The 22,561-nt window shown below is 40.7% G+C and overlaps 1 protein-coding gene across 4 annotated transcripts in view; it reads left to right on the top strand.

The window, feature by feature from the left end:
* Nucleotides 1-22,561, top strand: part of opn5 (opsin 5) — a 73,730-nt gene that overhangs the window by 14,336 nt on the left and 36,833 nt on the right. For all 4 annotated transcript variants that reach the window (XM_082505370.1, XM_082505371.1, XM_082505369.1 and 1 more), the window contains 2 exons: nt 7,781-7,927; nt 20,817-20,936. In XM_082505370.1, coding sequence (XP_082361496.1) covers nt 7,795-7,927; nt 20,817-20,936 — 253 coding nt within the window. In that variant the 5' untranslated portion in view covers nt 7,781-7,794. The remainder of the gene's footprint in view (nt 1-7,780; nt 7,928-20,816; nt 20,937-22,561) is intronic.

Raw genomic sequence — 22,561 nt, forward strand, 5'->3', positions numbered from 1 at the left:
AATGGTCTACTTTTTTAGTGCTACGTTTGTGCTGGTTTGTGCAGGTAAAATCAGCGTTTGTGCTGCTACGGTTTCCGAGATATTAAACTTTATTTTATAGGTCATTCAAAGGTCACCATCCCCCCAGACTGCTCCAAAACAGGCCAAAATGGTCTACTTTTTTAGTGCTACGTTTGTGCTGATTTGTGCAGGTAAAATTAGCGTTTGTGCTGCTACAGTATCTGAGATATTAAAAGTTATATTTTTTGCTGATGACATCACCATCCCCCCAGACTGCTCCAAAACAAACCAAAATGGTCTACTTTTTTAGTGCTACGTTTGTGCTGATTTGTGCAGGTAAAATTAGCGTTTGTGCTGCTACGGTTTCCGAGATATTAAACTTTATTTTATAGGTCATTCAAAGGTCACCATCCCCCCAGACTGCTCCAAAACGGGCCAAAATGGTCTACTTTTTTAGTGCTACGTTTGTGCTGGTTTGTGCAGGTAAAATTAGCGTTTGTGCTGCTTCTGTTTTAAAGATATTAATGAAAATGTAAAGGTCAACCAGCCCCCCCACATTACCCAAATCCAACAAAAGTGGTATCAAACGTTTGTGCTACGTTTGTGCTGGTTTGTGCTGCAAAGATTTTCGTTTGTGCTGCTATCATTTTAAAGATATTAATAACAATTTCTAGAGGTCATCAGAGGTCAACCAGCCCCCCCACATTAATTAAATCAAACAAAATGGGTGTCAATCAACTGTGCTACGTTTGTGCTGGTTTGTGCTGCTAAAATTTTCGTTTGTGCTGCTTCTGTTTTAAAGATATTAATGAAAATGTAAAGGTCAAAAGGTCAACCAGCCCCCCCACATTACCCAAATCCAACAAAAGTGGTATCAAACGTTTGTGCTACGTTTGTGCTGGTTTGTGCTGCAGAAATTTTTGTTTGTGCCGTTATTATTTTAAAGATATTAACAAAAATTTCTAGAGGTCAACCAGCCCCCCCATATTAATGGAATCAAACAAAATGGATGTCAAACGTTTGTGCTGGTTTGTGCTGCAAAAATGTTTGTTTGTGCTGCTAACATTTTAAAATGTTTAATAAAATAACGTCTTGATGCGTGCTTAATCATCCAGGTAAGTAAATCCCAAAAGGTTGATTCTGTTCATCTGGACATTTTCAGTTGGAGAAACGTTTCGTCACTCATCCAAGTGACTTCTTCAGTCTCAGCTGACTGCAGGTTTCCCCAACCTTATAAACAGTACATTTGCATAGTGAAGGAAACTAGCCACTGAATGAACAATGTGCCGGGGGGTTAATTCCATGATTGTTAGTATGCAAATTCTTATGACCATTGATCAATGACAACTAATCAAAGCCTATTGATCAATGGCAGTGAGTACCATTCACAGAAAGTGGGGAATGGCTACAATCACAGCATTGTAGGATGGCGAAAGATGTACCCTTGGGCCCCCCTTCTCGATCCAGAGATGGTCAGCATCCTGACAGCCCGATGGACGAAGCTGTCTCTCAGTCTGCTGGTTCTGCCCCGGAGGCTCTTCAGTATCCTTCCTGATGGCAGCAAACTGAAGACGCTGTTGAAGGGATGAGTGGAGTCACCTGTAATGGAGACGACCTTCCAGATGAGGCAGGTGCAGTAGATCTCCTGGGGAGGGAGGCAAGAGAGGTCCCCACAATGCTCTCGGCTGCTCTCACTACCCGTTGTCATTTTTTCCTGCAGAACCCAATGCAGGAGTCATACCACACAGTGATGCAGCTGGTGAGGATACTCTCAACTTTGCCTCTGTAAAAGGTGCTCATAATGGGGGTTGAATCTCTTGTGCTTCTCAGTTTGCAGAGGAAGTAGAGTCACTGTTGGTCTTCTCCACATTCAGGGACAGGTTGTTGTTGCTGTACCACTCTGGCAGATGGTTAACTTCACCCCTGTAGTAGATCTCGTCGTGGGTCAGCAGAGTGAAGAGAAGGGAGCTCAACACACATCCTTGGGGAGCCCCCGTATTCCGTGTTCTTGGGCTGGAGGTGTTGCTGTTGACCCGTACTGTCTGCTGTCTTCCTGTCAAGAAATCTAGCAGCCCGTTATACAGCAAGGTGCTGATCCCCAGCAGATCCAGTTTGTGAATGAGTTGCTGGGGAATGATGGTGTTGAATGCTGAACTGAAGTCTATGAACAGCACTCTGACATATGAGTCTCTAGTGTTCAGATGTGTGAGGGCTGAGTGAGGGGCAGTTGAAATTCCATCATCGGTTGAGCGTTTTGACCGGTATGCGAACTGAAATGGATCCAGGTTGGGGGAAAGCAATAATTTGATTTGATGCATGACTAACCGTTCAAAGCACTTAACTTAATAATGATGGAGGTGAGTTTGACAGGACGGTAGTCCTTAAAGCAGGAGATAGATGACTTCTTGGGTTCAGTAATGATGGTGGAGAGATCTCCACACACTGTCTGGGGATTGTGTCACCACGGTCTGTAGAGTGGGCTTGTAGTCTGTGATGGTTTGTATTCCTTGCCACTGCCTCCAAGTATCTCTGCTGTCGCTGAAGCTTTGCTGTAGCTGATGCCACGTGACAGGTTTGCCCTTGCTGTTCTTAGACTCCCCTAATTCCCGGCTCTGAAGGCTTGCATTTTTCAACTTTAGGAGCATTTAAACCTGACCTGTGAGCCATGGTTTCTGATTGGCCCAGACAGTGATAGTCCTGGTCTCTGTGACATCATCGATGCATTTTGGGATGTAGGCAGTGACAGTTTCTGTATATTCCTGAAAGTCTGTGGTGTTGTCGTGTGTGGCGGCCTGTGGTGGAAAAGCAGTGCCTCTGAGGACCCTTCTGGCCACACCTGTACCTGCTTACGAACTGGTTTGGTGACTTTGACCAGGGGCCTGTGGGAACCCATGGCACACCTAGATTTCTGCCTGTACTGACCCTTATGCAAAATAGGTGGAATTAAGACAGTTCCAAAAGCAAACACAACTGATCAGTGCTGAGAGTGGTCCTGTTGCTGAGGTTGGGATGATCCTGTAATCTCTTATGAACGACCTCCAACGCTTCTATGACTGGGATGCAAGTGAAGACAGATGTAACATCTCTCTCTCACTGTACATGTACTGTTTATAAAATTAGGGAAACATAACCTGCACAAACAAAATAATTTGCAGGACAAATGTTTGACATCAATTTTGTTCGATTTGAAGAAGGTAGGGGGGGCAACTTCACTCACGGGTGTTTATAAGGTTGGGGAAACCTGCAGTCAGCTGAGACTGAAGAAGTCACTTGGATGAGTGACGAAACGTTTCTCCAACTGAAAATGTCCAGATGAATAGAATCAACCTTTTGGGATTTACTTACCTGGATGATTAAGCACGCATCAAGACGTTATTTTATTAAACATTTTAAAATGTTAGCAGCACAAACCAGCACAAACGTAGCACAGTTGATTGACACCCATTTTGTTTGATTTAATTAATGTGGGGGGGCTGGTTGACCTTTACATTTTCATTAATATCTTTAAAACAGAAGCAGCACAAACGCTAATTTTACCTGCACAAACCAGCACAAACGTAGCACTAAAAAAGTAGACCATTTTGGCCCGTTTTGGAGCAGTCTGGGGGGATGGTGACCTTTGAATGACCTATAAAATAAAGTTTAATATCTCGGAAACCGTAGCAGCACAAACGCTAATTTTACCTGCACAAATCTGCACAAACGTAGCACTAAAAAAGTAGACCATTTTGGTTTGTTTTGGAGCAGTCTGGGGGGATGGTGATGTCATCAGCAAAAAATATAACTTTTAATATCTCAGATACTGTAGCAGCACAAACGCTAATTTTACCTGCACAAATCAGCACAAACGTAGCACTAAAAAAGTAGACCATTTTGGCCCGTTTTGGAGCAGTCTGGGGGGATGGTGACCTTTGAATGACCTATAAAATAAAGTTTAATATCTCGGAAACCGTAGCAGCACAAACGCTAATTTTACCTGCACAAATCTGCACAAACGTAGCACTAACCGCTCCGCCTATTTGCCTTTACGTTTCAAGTGGGTGGGGGGTCAGCTTCACTCTGCTCTGCTAGGGACCCTCCAGACGCTTTCCACGGACCTCTCCCCTCCCCTCAGTGATTCCAACCCGGACTGGCACAGTAAGGCGAACAATTCTCCAGTTCCTAGTTATCTATGCTCCAGTTTTCCCTTCAGATTATAACTACCTCCTCCTCTGTTACAGAATATTTCCGCGGCTTACTGACCTCCTCCCCGTCCCTACAACTAGCCTGATTGGCCCCCCCCTTGTCGCGTTAGGTCGCTTTTACGATTAAAATTCATTGTAAGCATTCCTCGCCCGTGTTTGTCTGCATTTTTGGGTCCACTTTCCTGATCGAACCTGATGGTTCATGACATCCCACTTAATCTCAGAGGCTTATTGGCAACCCACACATACTGAACATTATTGGCTGATTTAAGAAAGAGTTTTTTTTTAACCATCTGTTGTACCAAGGTCGATGTTGTTATTTGCTAAGACAGCATAACATTTTTCATTTTTACATTATAGCTGTAATGAATATTTGACAGTAAGGTATTAAATTTTACAAATTCAAGTTTTCAAGTAGTGCCTACACAACCTATTCTACCTCCAAAAGTGCAAGTGTATAATCTAATGTAACTTTTGGAATTAAGTGAGCTATTTTGCATGTCTTTTTGCCATTTGGTTTATTGGTTTCCCAACTGCTATAGTAATTTTGGCTTACTTGGCTGCTTCCCATTGCCATTGGTTAACAACATTAAGGGAGTTCTTCTCTGTAACTGCTATATTTCATTTTTGGATTGCTGATATCATATCTTACTTCGGGATAAATAGAATGGGCTTCCATGAAGGTTGTGCCAGCCATAAGCATATGACGGGAAAGCCTAATTAATTTAAATTTTTTGTCAGCTGATTATATTTTTCAATTTTTTATTATTATTTTTTTTAACAAAAGAAGCTTTTGCTATCAAGCTTCCCCGCAGAATGGCTTTCATTGAATCCCAAAGAATTAGAGGGTTCACTTCTCCGTTGTCATTTTCTTTAATGAATGTATCTATTTCTTGTTTAATATGTTCATTTGTAATAGATTCATTCAGATTTGGTTTATATTGTTTTTCATGCAGCCACACGATGAGGTTCCGTGCAGGTCATGTTCGTGTCTGTTTTCGTCATGCCATTTGGTTCACAGTTTCCATGCATCTGCACAGCACTCTGTTCATAGTTATTCCTTTCAGTCAGGTTAGTGTTTTTCCAGTTTAGGTTTTTTGTTAGTTGCAGTCTCTGTCCCTGTTATGTTTTGTCTACTCCCTTTTGCATCAGCCCAAATAAAGGCTCACTTTCAGTTTAAGTTCACTCCCGTCTCTTCGCCTGTGTTCGCGCCTGGGTCCACCACACACACTCTCCACACGTTGGCCGTGACAGAAGCCCTACATTAAGGCGCCAAACAGTTTTCCTTGGAAGTGAGTCCAACTGAATTGTCAGAAAAATCGTGTTATGATCTGAGACATCCGCTACCCCAATTCTACAGTCTAACACTCTATGACATTCTTCCTTTTGCATTCTTGTTTAATTTTTGCTAATACTCTGGCTCTTTTGATTGGATTTCCCAGGCCGTTAAGCAACATCAATTCCAGACACTGTGACATAGTATACTGTTGTGGAAATAAAATGATCCTCCACCACTGACCTCAAAAACAAACAAAACCTAAACCAAAACATGGTAGAACAAATAGATGAACAATTAAAGAGAACTGTAGAATTCAAAACTCGAACAACATTGCAATATGACTCCCAATATGAGGTAAATGACACACCCCCACACAATGATGAGAGGGAGAGCCTCACTGGAAGTGAGGGCTCTCTCTTAGAATCCGTGAGAACCCCGATCTGAGTCACACTCATCCTATCTTAAGTTGTTGGCTACCTCAAGGTATAGCAATTATACACAACTTGAACTATGAAGAACATATTAATTATTCAAGAGAGCCAGATACATATTTGGAGTGATTACGTTATCTGCCCCTACACTGAAATAGTTTCTATAAAGTCAAACCCTTCTCTGTTTCCTTGTAGTTTGTCGCGCACTCTCTGAATGGCTCCGTTGTTGCTTCTCCGGGTCGCGGGTTGCCATGGTGACGCTTGCTCCAGTAGAGACATAGGGTCAAATCCTCCTCTTTCGTGTGGCTCCTCCACCGTAAATCCTCTCCGCTGCATCTCTCGTACCGCCTCCGCCGGACTGTGGTACACCTGAGGGCCTGTGTCCCAGTGGTTCCAGAGTTTTGTAAATGGAGATTGCCCTTTTGTTTAAGTGTGCTTTTCACTTCTCTATGTGCACGGCGCTGTTGTACTACCGTAGCAGTAAAGTCATGGTCGAAACCAATGGGTTTGTCTTTGACAAGGATCTTCTTCTGCCATGCGTTTCTGAGGACAGTTTCCTTTGTTTTGAACTGAAGAAAACAGACGACAATGGAACGGGGAGCAGCATCAGCACCTGGCTTAGGACCAAGGGATCGGTGAGCCTGTTGTATTTGTGGGTCAGTGCCATCAGCCATTAGCCTCTTTCTTCTGATCACATTTTCAACAAAGCTTATTACCGAGCTGCCCTCTTCTCCTTTGGGGACTCTGTAGATTCGCAGGTTATTTCTTCTCGATCTAGACTAAAGGTTTTCTAGCCTTTCGGTTAGTTTCCTCTGCCCCATTAGCGATTGTCTCAGCGCGTTGTAGGCCACCGCTGACCAGCTTTCAAGCCCCGCCACTCGTGTTTCAGCTTCCTCAAGCTTCTCGTCGTATTCTTGGACTGCTAGCTTATCAGCCGTTAGCTGTTAGTTCATATCTTCTTTGAATTTCTTCAGGTTGTCTTTCAACTCACGCCTGAAGACTTCTTTGAATGCGTTGAAGTCAGCTTTCATCTCCGTCCGGAGGTCAAAGATTTGTTGCCTAATATTTTATATGACCTCTTGCAAAGAATTGAGATTGGTCCCCTCGCCATTTTCTTCATCGGAGTTTGCCATATCAGCGTGCGTGTCCTCTCGTTCTTCTGGAAAATACTGTTCAGTTGGTTCATGTATCTTCTTGTTCTTTTTCTTTGCCTCCCCCCCCCCGGCATTGTTTTAAACATAGAAGTAGTCAGAAAACTTGAAATTAAGGGAGAATTCGCTCGACCCTGAGGAGCTCAGAAATTACGCCGCCATTCTGCTCGCTGCCAGCCGGAAGTCCGCTATTTTTATTACTTTGAGTTATCCAAATTAATCAGGGAGTGGACTGTGGACAACTTTCATGTTGGCAACCACAGCAAACACCAGAGCACTCAAAAACCAAAAACTCTGAATTTTCAGCATGTTGTCACAATGCTTTATCAAGGTTCTTGCCCTGTTTGTAACCCATGCGAGCACACTACAACTGTTATCGATTTTTCCCCTATTTTTTTTAAAAATTTGATTTCTTTTGGTAGGCACTAGAACTGATTTAATGGAAGTTGATGTTTTCCTCTTCTTTGTGGGAGAGTTTTAATTTTGTTCTTTCTCTGGCAGTCAGGAAAAATGTGCAGTGAGTTTTCCTTGACTGCTACATTAATGTCGAACAGAAATGTTGACACTTGTGACATGTGCAGCTGACTTAGGAGCATATGGAGCATTCAGGTTTGCATAATGCAGTACGGAAATGTAGATTATGTGTCCTTACCTGATGTCTACATGTTTGCTTGTGAACAATTTTCAACTTAAGGAAACAGCTCCATTGTTTTAGCCTTTTCCTGTATTTCACAGGACATTCTCTGCTGATGGCAGTGATGGAGAACGCAACGTGGCCACATCCCTCATACCTCCCACATTATCTCCTCCGTGGTGACCCTTTCGCCTCAAGACTCTCCAGGGAGGCGGACGTTGTTGCAGCCCTTTACGTCTGTATCATAGGTGAGTCTTTTGTTAAGAAGAATCATCATGTTTGCATAAATGTCTGATTTTCTACCATTCTGCTCTATGTCCTACTTCTATTGGACGAGAAAACAGACTCAAGTTTGCTTTAACTAACTTTAACAAACGTAAAAAGATGCAACATACAGTTTGATTTTCTTGTCCTGTACAACAAAATGTGGTCCAAAAGGTTAGGGTTTACTTTAACTGACTCAGATGGAGGTGTACAATGGTCCCGTAGGGAAAATGGGAAATTCCATAACACTTGGACATGGTGTCAGTGTGACGTATATGATGAAAAATATTATGCTCTGCTGAACATAGTGTTGTAACTGAGATTACACAATGAAAACAATAAATAAAAACTCTGAGGTCTGAGGCATGATCGTGATGACCTAAATCCTAACCCTAACTCAAACCCTCTACCTAAAAATCAGAAGTTTTTGGTTTTATGAAATTGGTCAAAATTATTGTTCTACCTGAGACATAAAAAACTGTAGCATGAGGGTAGGGTTAGGGTGATGCATCATACTTCATGGAGATTTCAATTACTGATGGAAACCATTATTCAGCAGGAATAAACTCGGGGCAGATATCTATTTATAATTAAAACTGAATTACATTTACTGGGGGTACGGCATTATCAGAAGGAGCACGTGATTGGTGCATTAGGATGTCTCTAAGATCTAAACACTGCTCTTACAGTTTGGCTTTTCACTTCAGGTTTCCTCATTTCAGTCACATTTATACACATACAGGGAGTACAAAAGCCTTTGAGTGTCTCTACTTAAACCTACGGATGCTCCTTTTTGAGTTTGTTAGATTGCATGAGTCATTATTGTAATGAAATGGTTGCCTCTGTGTCTATAAATTTGTGTCATGTGAGTGGACCATTGGCACTCTTATATGTGCTTGATTGCAGTATAACGATGAGTCGTCCCAGCTAGTAAATCTGCACTGTGTATTTTCTCCAGGTACACATACCGTATGAGAAACGAGTAGCACAGCAATTGGAAAGTATGCAGACTGTAAATTGTATCATTTCCGTGTAATGTTAAAGGCTGGTCTCCTGGTCTTTTTTTCCCAAAGAATGTTTTCTTAATGTGAAGATGAGTGACTGCAATTTCTTAAGCCCAACAGAATATCAGATTCCTGACTTTTTTCTGAGAAAATCAAAGACCTTCTGGAGATGCTTCAAGCAGGCAGAAGTACAAAAAGTCATTGTTAAGATCACACTTGGTCACGGTAAAAGTTGTGAACTGACATACTGTTTGTCCCTTCGTTTTTTTAAATTATGTAACCATGTTTTCGCAGAAGTACAAATTCAGGTTTGTAATGGAGGCCATTTGTGCTAAATAGGGTTCATTGTAAGCAGCAAACTAAAAGAATACATTTCAGACTTTGAGGTAAATGACGCAAGCAAATGAATTTTCTGAGAAAGCTGCTGCCCTTTGATTACCTTCAACATGTGATCCATTACCATGGAATCCTAACTTTTGAATTATCTTCTCTTTTCTTTCCTATTTCCATCCTTATGGACTGGTGTAGACAGTATGAAAAAAAAAAAAAAACGTAACATTTTACGGGGCGATCGTGGGTCAAGAGTTGGGAGTTCGCCTTGTAATCGGAAGGTTGCCGGTTCGAGCCCCGGCTCGGACAGTCTCGGTCGTTGTGTCCTTGGGCAAGACACTTCAACTACCGCCTACTGGTGTTGGCCAGACGGGCCGATGGCGCGATATCAGAATCAGAATCAGAATACTTTATTGATCCCTGGGGGAAATTATTTTTTGTTACAGTGCTCCATTTTAAACCAACATTAAGACAAGACAGACAATACGCTAACTAAGAATAGTACAATACATACATACATACATACATACATACATACATACATACATACATAAGTCACTTATAAATAAATATTTGGAAAAGAAACATGTGTAGTTGTAGCAGCAAACAGTGTGTTAAGTGGATGCGTTGTACAGGGAGATGGCCACAGGCAGGAATGATTTCCTGTGTCGTTCAGTGGTGCTTTTCGGTAATCTCAGTCTCTCACTGAACGAGCTCCTGTGACTGACCAACATGTCATGGAGTGGGTGGGAGGTGTTATCCAACATTGTCTTTATCTTGGACAGCATCCCCCTCTCCGACACCACCTTGAGGGAGTCCAGCTCCATCCCCACAACATTGCTGGCCTTACGGATCAGTTTATTAAGTCTGTTGGCATCTGCGACCCTCAGCCTGCTCCCCCAGCATGCAACAGCATAGAGGATCGCACTGGCCACAACAGACTCATAGAAAATCCTCAGCATTTTCTGGCAGATGTTGAAGGACCTCAGTCGCCTCAAAAAATAGAGACGACTCTGGCCCTTCCTGTAAAGTGCTGTGGTGTTTTTAGCCCAGTCCAGTTTATTGTCAATGTGTACTCCAAGGTATTTATAGTGCTCCACAATGTCAACACTGACCCCCTGGATTGAAACAGGGGTCAAGTGTTTCCTGGTCTTCCTGAAGTCCACGATCAGTTCCTTGGTCTTTGCCACGTTGAGCTGCAGATGATTCTGCTCACACCACGTGACAAAGGAGTCGACCACAGCCCGGTACTCTGTCTCATCATCCCTGCTGATGCATCCAACCACCGCAGAGTCATCAGAAAACTTCTGAAGATGGCAGGTCTCTGTGCAGTGGCTGAAGTCTGTGGTGTAGAGGGTGAAGAGGAAGGGGGAGAGGACAGTCCCCTGTGGTGCCCCTGTGTTGCTAATCACCTTGTCAGACACACACTGTGGGAGACGTACATATTGTGGTCTTCCTGTCAGGTAATCAACAATCCAGGACACCAGAGAAGCATCCACCTGCATCGCTGCTAACTTATCACCCAGGAGGGTCGGCCTGATGGTGTTGAAAGCACTGGAAAAGTCAAAAAACATGACCCTCACAGTGCTCGCCGGCTGGTCCAGATGGGTGTAGACACGATTGAGCAGGTAGATGATGGCGTCCTCTGTTCCGAGACGAGGCTGATAAGCGAACTGAAGGGGATCCAGATGTGGTCTTACTATGGGTCGCAGCTGGTCCAGGATGAGCCTTTCCAGGGTCTTCATGATGTGGGAGGTCAGTGCCACGGGCCTGTAATCCTGGGGGCCACTGGGACGAGGCGTCTTTGGTACAGGGACGAGGCATGATGTCTTCCACATCACCGGGACCCTCTGCAGACTCAGACTCAGCATAAACAGTTTATGAAAGACTCCACACAGCTGGGGGGCACAGGTCTTGAGGACAAGGGGACTCACTCCAGGGCAGCTGTGGCTACAACTGTAGCTCGCTTCCACCAGTGTGTGAATGTGTGTGTGAATGGGTGGATGACTGGATGTGTAAAGCGCTTTGGGGTCCCTAGGGAGGACTTTTTCAAATCTCTGCTATAATTTTTGCTGCAGTATTCCCTAAATAAGAATTGGTATGTTTCAATTAGTTTTCTAGAAACTACAATACATAACATAAGTCAGACGTTCCCAGTTACAAGGATAGTGTAAGGTAGGAAGACTTTAGGACTAACGTGTGGCCCTGATGCTTAGTACTTTGCATTTGTTAAATGACCCATGTGTAGCTATTATGTTATTACCTTTTTACTGCTTTTTAAAAAAAACAAACTTGCTCAGCTTCTATTAGAGGCCTGAGAGTTTGAGAGTTCTGTGCAGTATCCTAGCTGTTTGAAGCACTGTTTTGGAGAACTTTGCGTTGCAGGGGGGCTTGCTGGTCACACAAAATGAGTTTAGTTGAAAATAACAAGAACACTACAACACTATTGTTTGTAGTGAAAACCATTTCACTAAAATTCACATTTTGAGTGAAATGAATGTTGTTGTAATGTCAAATTTTGCAATGGGAGTAAATTGGATATGATCTAATTAACAGGCCACCAAATTAAAATGTCAGCAGAAGACTAGTTTAGTTGCTGATACACATTTTACACAATCTTACATATCACACACACTGACTCATTTAATGACATGTCATTAAGTCACATGTCTGACAAAAAAAAAATGTAGTCAGCTTATTAGTGTGTGTTAAAATGGGTTGTCTGTAAACCTGAATATCACTGACAGACAGGGTCTGCTCTCTGTGAAAAATGTATACGGCAGGCATCCATGAAAGGGTCTCCTGCATGAAGGATTGGGCAGCACCAGGCCCCGACACGGCTACTGGTTGAAGACGCTCACTGCATCCCATGAGCGTCTGGCAGCACAAACGAACCTACCAGCCAATAACCTGGCTCAGTACCGCATGGAAGCTTAGAGCAGCTAAGATGAACAGGCACATGGCTCAATACATGAGTGGGGCACAGAAAGAAATAGCCCATAGCACAAGTCACCATCAAGTGTGGGATCTACCAAGGAGATGCGCGGTCCCCACTGATGTTTTGCATAATTATTGACAAGACTTACTACAGATACCGACTACAGAATGGAGCAGTTGTCAGCCACCTCCAATACATAGATAACATTAAGCTGTATGTCAAGAGTGAATGACACATCGATTCACTGATCCACAGCACCACTCTATATACACTACACTTGGAATGTCATTTGGATGTTTGGATTGGAGAAGTGTAGTGGGTTGGTAACAGAGAGGGAAGTTAGTCACAACTGAGGGGATCGAAGGGCGGCTACAAGTACCTGGGGATCCTGCAGGCAAATGGGAACAACGAAGAGGCTGCTAGAAAAGCTGCAACCACTAAGTACACCGAAATTTCTCATCCGTGGGATAATGAGGGTTTATTCTATTCAGTCCCGAGGAGTCCAGCTTGAACGGTAAGAACCAGATCCAGGCTATCAAACCTATGCCCTGCCCTGATCAGTTACGCTGCTGGGATAATAAGCTGGCCAAAGGAGGTGAAAGAAGCCACTGACATCAAGACCGGGAAGCTCCTGATACCACATGGAGGGTTTCACCCCAAGTCAAGCACCCAGATGCTGTATGCTAAGCGGAAGGAAGGGGGCATGGACTAGTGAGTGTCAGAACCATGGTCCAGGATGAGACACAGGATGAGAAACGAACATTGATGAGTACATCAGGAAAATAGCTCCATCATACGTCGTGCTCAGTGAATACCTCAGGCAGCAGAAACCCAAGAAAGAAGAGCAAGAGGAGGAACTATCATGGAAGGATAGGCCCCTGCACGGTATGTACCACTGGGAGATAGAGGAAGTGGCTGACATCCAGAAATCCTGCCAGTGGCTGGACAGAATACTAACAAACTTCTATCGATGCACCATTGAGAGTATTCTTACTGGCTGCATCACCACCTGGTATGGCAGCTGTAATGCTCTGGACCGCAAAGCTCTAGAGAGGGTGGTGAGATCTGCCAGCCATGCAGGATCTCTATAGACGGTGCTGCATGAGGAAGACGCAGTGGATCCTCTCTGATTCCAGCCACAGACTTTTCACACTCCTACTGTTCGGCAGGCGGTTCAGGAGTATTCAGACCCGCACTAGCAGACACAGAGACATTTTTTACCCACAAGCCGTCAGGCTTTTGAACTGCTGACATTCTATACACACGATTACACACTCACTACAATTACAGGACTACACACTATCACTTAAACAAATGCCAATTAAATGCTCATTGCACAAGTTATGCACAACCTGTAAATACTCTTGCACAAACTGTAAATACCAACTTGTCTTAAATTCTCTAAATATTTAATTTTTCTTCTCTCTGTTTCTCTTTTATCATTGTTATTATTATTACTGCTATTTTCTGTTATTTTCTTCTTAATATAACTGCACACTTTCTATATGCTTATGTAAAGCTGAGGAGCACGAGCCAAAGAATTTCATTATGGGTAAATGTGGCTACACTGTTTATCTGTACATGACAATGAAACTTGAAACTTGAAACAATGATGCAACATGTGAAATAACACAAGAAAGTGTTTTCTGTGGCACCCTGTCGATGAAGCAAGCAGCTGTTATATGTGATATTGTGATCTGGTACCTGGAAGTTTTGAAACAGTCTTTCTTTGCATTATTATTTTTATTTTCTTGCTACATATTCCAAATATTAGTAATAACAACTCATATTTTATTTTTGCTTTGAGATTGACTCATCTCACTTCAACATGTAACATGTGGTAGGTTTTGTGAAAGGGATTATTTGTACATTAGAAAAGTCCTTTTCTTAATCTGTCATGTACTACTCATTAGTGTAGTGAATATAAAAAGTACTGCAGACTTGTTCTTGTTTCTACTTTTTCTTGTTGTACTGTACCATACATTTTTGTTCAGTGTCTAGTGGGATGGGCAGGCACTTTATATTAGACATATTAGAAGTACATGTTTGGGGGATGTTTTTGAACCATATTATGGGCGGTATGATTACACTTCAAGTGTTTGTTTGTTTGTTTGTTTTTCTTATCAGATTTCACTGGCAATTCTACATTGCACTGATCATTAGATTTGAATTTGTAGCTCTCTCCTGATTGATGTAGATTGGGGGGATTCAAAGTAACCACCCAGATTTGTTATGAGGTCACGAGGCTTGCTTCTAGAAGTCTTTGCCTAAATCTAGCCAAACAGCAAGGGAAATTCGTAAGTGAAACTCGGCCTGACAACTACAGAACAAACCACAGTCTCCTCAGTAAAATTCCTGTCATCGTCTACATGCTGTGAGTGCATATTGTCACCCGGGGGAAAGTGTCAAAAAAATGTTAAAGAAATAGAATATTGGCAACTGTTGTTGCTCTTTTAGCTTAATCCCTACTTTGGAAAATGCAGACATTAGAGACATTTGAGCCGCATAATATTTGAGCCGCATAATGAAGATGCACAGTCTATTAAGTATTAATGGGCATATCAAAAGCACTAATAGCTGTAATTAAATTCTTGTACTACACATAATTACTTCTTTCTTTAACGTTACATTTTTATTATATGAAAAAAAGTTTTAATTGCAGGTATTAAATGAAAGAACTGGAATAAAATGGAACAAATAGCAAGTGAAGAACAAAAGTATGCCCTAGACGTTTTTGCCTAAACAGTCTAGCCAAGCAGCAAGTGAGAGTAACAGTAAGGTTGTAATTAGTCCCCAGAGGGTTACACACAAAATTGTCAGACTAAAGTGTATGAGACTTAATTAGAAATTTAACATCTTCTAGTTTTGATGGAAAAATGCCTATTTAGCATGTGCCTTTAAGTCCAGCTCTAACTTGAGATGTTAAAGAGAAAACATGGGACTACAGAATATAAGTGAAATAAACTTCTCACTGTCTGTTTTCTTTCTCATCCCCCACTGTGTATTTAGAGATGCACAATTAGTCCATCTGTGGTTTCCTATTAGCAATGTAATTACTTGAGTGTGAATTTAAATCTTTCAGCCACCCACATCTTCCCTGTCCTGTTCTAAGCTACAAGGGTTAATGAGGAAGAAACCTTGTGTTTGTCATTAACAGAGACAAATCTCATAATTCGGATAACATGTTTCAATGCTTCAAAGACCCACTTATAGTCAAAGAAGTTTTAATACACAGAAAAGAGTTGTCCTTGCTTTGCAGCAGTGACAGCAGCTCAAACTGATGATTTCTTCAAACAATGACAGACTTACACACATGCTGCCCTATAACAAGGATGGGAAACTAATTTTCCAAAGAGGCCATATTAGAAACTAGGACTGGGGATGTTGTGGAGGGCTGCACGAGGAAGCTCGCAATTCACTTCATCTTATGCCGTGGCCCTCCACAACAGTCCCAGTTTCTCATGTGGCCCCTTGGGAAAATTAACTGCTTACTCTTGTTCTTGTGAGATTTTCATTGTTTACAAGCTGAAAATAGCAAAAGGGTAATGTGCACAGAAGCAGTTTGCACAGCCAGTGCCTGGAACTCCCCACAAAAGCAAAATGTGTTCTGATAACATCAGCTGGAAGTCACATGAGACCTTCAGGCTCACATATTTTCAATCACACCAGTGTCTGTAGATTTCACTGTACTCTTAATCTGCAAAACACATGCACATGATAAAAACATCTTCACCAAATTTACAACACACGTGTAGGATTTTAAAGGACATGGAAAGATGGAAAACAACCAAGCACAGAATGCCCTAATACATAGTGGAAACAAATAATGACATCAGTGCCAGCACAGAACACAGTTGCTAACACAAACCACAACCCAAATCTAAAACGCATGGCAAATATAGCCTGTTATCGGACAAAGTGAAGATAAAAACAGAGTGTAATAAGTTAATGTCTGTTTGCTCTCCCTTTGGCTCATTTCCATGAAGTAGGAGATTTGATTTCCCCAAACCATTTACTAGAGGTAAATCTGTCTGCCTGAATCCAACAGTAAATTCAGAACTGTAAGACCAAAATATATGTGTGAAACCTTAACTGAAAAGTAACCACTTGTAGTTTCTAAAAATGTTCCTGTTGAGCCTGTGGCTGAAACACAGCCAGACTCTGATGTTTCTGTAATTAATTTCAGGTTGCTGTGCTCTTTGATTTCAGGAATGTGCAGTTTTTTTCTGTATTTTGTTGTTTTTACACTTTTCAGCTTATGTGTTGCCAGCTTGATGGTTTTCCCCCATCTTTATCTATTTAGAGGTATTTTCTTAAGTTGGACTCTGTTGAACTGTCAGGGTTCAGGTACTGCTGTCAGCTTGTCATGATATGATTTCATTAAGGAAAAAGTAAAAAAAAAAAAAAAAAAAAAAAAAAACAGCTGCAAAGTGAAACCAAATGAGTAACGCATGTTTAGATACATTTTTGGAAATGTAAACATTTCTTGTTCTTTATATGTCAGGCCCATGCTGATAGTGTTCACTTTGAGTTCTGCAGTGTTTGTAATTATACGTTAATGACATTAACATACATTACCCGAGTTTGTGGCTGTCTGTGGCTGTTAATTTTTTTTAATTGCTAGCTAATTTCTCTTGACAGCCTCTGTCATTAAATGATAACAACTCACACAAACATAACTCCTCGTGAATAGAAGGAGCATTAAGCACAAGGATGGCAACTAATAACAGAATTAAAGTTTATGTTGGCATTTATGTACTCCAAGTGACTTGAGGACCAAAGAGGTCTGGAGACTCTCTGACAGATTCTTCCAGGTATGTAACTTCAGCACCTTTAAAGGCTTTCTCGAACTGCATGTGCATGTGCACTGCCATTGCCAGTAGAAATACAATTAGCAAACTGGCTGCAACAAGAAGGAGGAAATTGTTATTGGAGCTGTGTGATTGTTGTGTGTTACTGTTTTTTATAATGACAGAGTAGCAAGAAATGTTGTTTACCCTCTGAGGTCTAAGTCATCATCAGTGATGACCCCAACCCTTAGCTCTGAACCCTAACTTCTTGTTAAGTAGATTTCTTTTTAATGTAAATAGGTTTTTCACATTACTGTGAAGGCCCTGGAGAATAATGTAAAAACGGTAATCAGAATGGGAGGAGGAAGATCGGGTTGCGTGTAGAACACTTGATGGACACTGGAGCAGCTCTTTGCACTCACAGTCAGAGTGAACTTGTACTTTCTTGCAACCCTATTTCTGTTTATTCTTTTTCTATTAATTCTTTGCTCTGTGTCAATGCCTCAATAGCAGTTTGAAATAGCGCAGTGAAAATGTTGCTGTATTTCTTCAATAACATAATCAAGTCTGAATGTCACTGTTGCTCCATTAACTTGCTTAGACACCAACATCCACACTGATCTAGATCAGTCACTGTACAATTAAGTCACTCAGAGGTTCCTCTTACAGTGGAGGTAGTACTACAGCAGTACTACAAATTACCCAAAAACTGGTTTTAAAACCGCCCTGCGACAGACTGGCGACCTGTCCAGGGTGTACCCTGCCTCTCGCCCTATGACAGCTGGGATAGGCTCCAGCGCCCCCTCGACCCTGAAAAGGAGAAGCAGAAGCGAATGGATGGATGGTTTTAAAACCTTTGATATTTCATAGTTCAGTGCTAAAACACAAAATAAGGAGAAAATCCCTCCTTACAGGAATTTATAGGGTTATAGAAGCTGTGAGTTTGATATGTCGTCCATGTACCATATTCAGGAAATATAATTTTCCATTGGTTTTAAATTTGCCTTTAATGTGGGATGTCAAGTGTTGGCTGTGTGACAGGCAGGTCGTGGACCCAAATGCACCACTTGGGAAACCGGTATGACTCAAAATATCAGTTTAAGTGCCATCATTCACAATAATACAGGAAAACCAGATTATACACAGGGCAGGGACTCAGAATATCAGTAGATTGTGGGAACAGTGAACAAGGAAACACAACCACGAGGGATGACATGACAAAAGACAATAGTATACTATCAATAGTAATTATGAATGGAAGAAAGGAGGAAGTGAGAACTAGAAAGATAATCTGGAGTCAACAAAATATTTGACTTAACAAGTAGGGTCCCCGTTTAACCAATGATAATTAGATAACCTTAACCACATGATTATTATTGCAACTTTGAATACGAAGGTCCTCTTTTCATACACATATTTCTTCTCACAGATGCTGTCTGCCTTGTCTTTGTATTCTGCAGCTTATAATAGTAGATACTCATTTGTTTTTGTAGACTTTAATCTAGTTTGTGTAACAGACACGGCCACTACTTCATCTTGGAGATAAATTTTTTAAACACGAGAAGTAGATAATCTTTTTTACCTGGCACTGATGAGTTACTGTATATGCTTGTAAATTCAGTAAGACAGGTGGCCTAATTTGATTTTCATCTATCTTACAATGTGACTGAGATACCGGAGAATAGAGCGGCTTAATGTATGATGACAGAAACAGATGTACAGAGCAAAAGGCAGCGTGGGGGATTCATGTTCTGTTTGTTGTGGTTTTCCATTGTTCCTTTTATTCTTGTGGGAATCCTCTTACAGCCCCTTCTTGGCACTGTGTCTTTGCTATTATATTTTTTCCTGGTGCTGTGCATCAAATGAGTACATGGAAATGTGGACTCATTGTGCTATTAGTTAAATTATTTTTCCTTCAAGTGCCCTTATAAATAAACCCTCATAAATGAATCTGGTTTATTCAGCAGTGAACAGAATGTGTGTGCAAAACAAACATGCTGAATAGGAAGCAGCTGACGGGGTGGCCGCTTTATCCCACACAATCTCTGCCATTTCAGTGGTTCAGTGGGGAGATGGAGTGTTACTAAACTGTGGTTTCTGCATGTCTTTGACACTTCTTCTGATTCACTATTTTCATTAATTATAAAATTAATGAAAATAGTGAGTTAATGTCTGTTTGTGAATCTTTTTCATTTGATTAAAATGGTGGAGCTTTTAAGTGGAGGAGTAGATTTGCATTATCACATTGTATTCAGGCCTGGTTAATATTAAGAAAATGACAGTTTTCTTCGTCTTTTTTTTGTTTTACTTTTTTTTTTTTTTAATTAGATTTTCATAAACAAAACACACACACACACACACACACACACACACACACTTTCACACAAACAAACCCATAAATCTTCTTGCTATCAGATTCTATGTAACATACTGAACTGCATTCCCTCTCAGGAGAGATCTCGCTATGTCTCCATCAATACATAGGCATTCCAGAGAGTGAATAAAGCTGCATTTGGCTTATCTTATTTAACCTTATCTACATGTTCCTGTTTCATCTTGTGATATCATCCATATCATTGGGAAAATGTTGTACAAGACATGGATAGGGAAGAAAGTACCGAGTGTCTCTGTCAAAGACAGAGAGTGTGAGAGAGTAATGTGTTCTGAATTCCCAACTCATTTCCTGTAGCTGTATCATGCACTGGTCAATTTGACACACAGCAGATTAAAATGACCCTCAGACCACTGGGAAATACCCCAATGCCTTTGAGACGCTGTTTTATTTTGAAATAAACCTGCATGCAAATAACCTATGCATGCAAACAGCTTCTACAAACATTTGAGAAAGAATCGGTGGCTCTCAGGAGCTCAGTGAATTCCAGCGCAGTACCGTAATAGGATGGCGCCTAAAAATTTCTTTGCTGCTAAAAATTGAAAATTCAGCTGTTAGTTCTATAACTCTAAGCTTCATGTGGCCTTCAGATTAACTCAAGGACAGTGTGCTTATGGCTGAGTTTACTGCTGTAGTATTTCACCATCGTCTGAGATCAGTTGTAATGCTGTTATTTCAGGGGGAATTGAATGTTACATTGTGACATAGTTTGTGAGGAATAAAAAATGGGTTATTATGCCTTCTATTAATAGACAAACATATGTCTTTACGCTTGGCATCCAAACCCACGAATAAAATGGAACTGAAATTATGTAACATTATATAAAATATTTGATATTAACCATAAAGAGTGCTGGTGGTGCCGGATCCAATTTTAAAGCACATGTCAATGTAGATATGTTTAGTAGATGCATTTAAGTCTAAATGAGTCCATAATTCTTCAATATTTAAATCCAAACAGTGAGCCACCTCTTTGGACTTTTTCAGTTTCATATTAAAGAAAATCCAAAATTTAAGCAAGAGGGAATAACATTTCTCAGGAGAGAACTTAGCCTGTCCTGCTGCTCTGAACATGTTGAAATAATGAACATCAACACTCTGTTTTAGGTCTAATTTTGGGCTCTAAAACTAGGAACAACAAACTCATTGTTTGAGTCTCAGTGTTCCTGTTGAAAATCATACTCACAAACTAACTTGTGGGGTAACTAACAAGCTAGATTAGTTAGCCGTTTGTGAAACACAGAGGCTCTGTCAAGATTTGGGCCTGCAGTTTAAATAGTGGTATTGAGCATCTGGTCAAAACTGATGGAAAGTACTAAAAAATACTCTCTTGATTTTGATCTACCATGAAGAATGATGGGAAAGAATCTGAACTAATGGATAATTGGTATGATCGCAGTCTTTCTTTCTCTTTTTCAGGAATCATGTCTGCAACAGGGAATGGATATGTCATTTATATGACCATGAAACGGAAGACCAAGTTAAAGCCTCCTGAGCTCATGACTGTTAACCTAGCCATCTTTGATTTTGGCATATCAGGTACTACATCTCTCAACGCAGCTATATTTGTCTACAGGAGATATAGACTGTGTGGTAGCTATTAGTATCACATATTATTTTTCAACTAGGAGAACTACTGTTCATTACTTGATTATAAACTGTTTGCATCAAGTCAACTCATGTGTCTTTACTCCTTAATTTGTACTTATTGTCATTATACAATGCATGTAATTTCATTGAGTAATAAATACAATTATTATATTGCTTTCAAGTAACAGTACTACAAAAACTGTGATTGTGCTTGACACTATTTAGGAATTTAAAATCTTCAGTATTAATTATGCAATATCATTTGCTACTTATAATTTGAGTCCAAAGCAAAAAGGTAACTTGTATTTAATACAAGCGTTAAAAGCAGCATCTAAACTTGGTGAAGCATATAAGTCACTGCTCTCTCATCTACACAGATCGTACAGTGGTTGATTGATTAGGAGCTGCTGTGTTCCTGTGTCTTTAAGGTGGCAGATATTTTACACTTTAAATTGCAATTGCTCTAGAAAGTTGCTTTAACCTGTGTTAACTAGAAAACTATATTTTTTAACAATATGCAGTATTCCAGTTAAGTTTTGTCCTACATGTTTTTAGTGTCTACTGTAAGTTATATTGTAGTTACACTGAGTGAGCCAGATCAGTCTGGAGATAAGCAGTAGTGTGTCATGTGACTTATTACATTTTGACATGTGTTTCCAAACAGACATGTTTCGTACTTAAAGAGTTTTGATAGCTTTGAAACGTGTCCTATCATTTCAGGCTTTCCATATGGAAAAGAAATAGTAAAAACTTATATGTGATTACTCATGAAAATGGCCACTTTCTCATTACTTTCATACATTGCTTTAGTAAGTATCCAAAACATACAAGTTTCATTACATAATTTTTCAAGGGATCTTATATCTGTTTTCACTCTTATATGCTTTTCATACAAGTTTCACACAAGACAGATACAGACTTTATAAAATTTATATATATCTTTTCCATATGGGTTACCTCGTGCCTAACTAAGTTGACTGTCAGGTCTGTGTTGCACTGCAGTTCATTCATGGCTACCATCATCAGGCGAAAGGCTCTGCAAGAGACCTGAAGGCAGAAATGAGATTCAAGTCCTACTCCCCACTTGTTACATGCTGTAATTCTATTTGTTAAAAAAAGACTAAAAGAGAAGAGCTGAATAAATCAAAGCATAAACATGATAGAATAAGAATCTTATATCTAAAATGATTACAGACACCACATTCAGCTGCCAAAAGAGTAAGGAAAGACACCAATAGATATGATAAAATACAACATTTAGTATTTTTTCATATACAGATTAGTCCAGTAGAGTCTAACATGACTTTTTCAATGTCCATTTCACACATAATGAGACTGTAGTCAAAAGTGCTCCGCTGTTAACCCTTTTAAATGTGATGAAGAGGGTGATGGATGTACTGAATGCAGTTCCTTGTTTTGCAGGAACCTTGTATGCTGAGGCTTTTCGTAGTGAGCAGCATTGTTCCTAATCTCAGTTTTATGATGAACGCTTTTACACTCTTAAATGCCACATTGACTTGTTTGTTTGAACCCCGCATGTTCTAAATGAACATGTCACACCTCTGTATAGTGTC

The sequence above is a fragment of the Aulonocara stuartgranti genome (assembly GCF_965226115.1).
Source record: "Aulonocara stuartgranti genome assembly, chromosome: 15".
In the NCBI taxonomy this organism is placed as follows: domain Eukaryota; kingdom Metazoa; phylum Chordata; class Actinopteri; order Cichliformes; family Cichlidae; genus Aulonocara; species Aulonocara stuartgranti.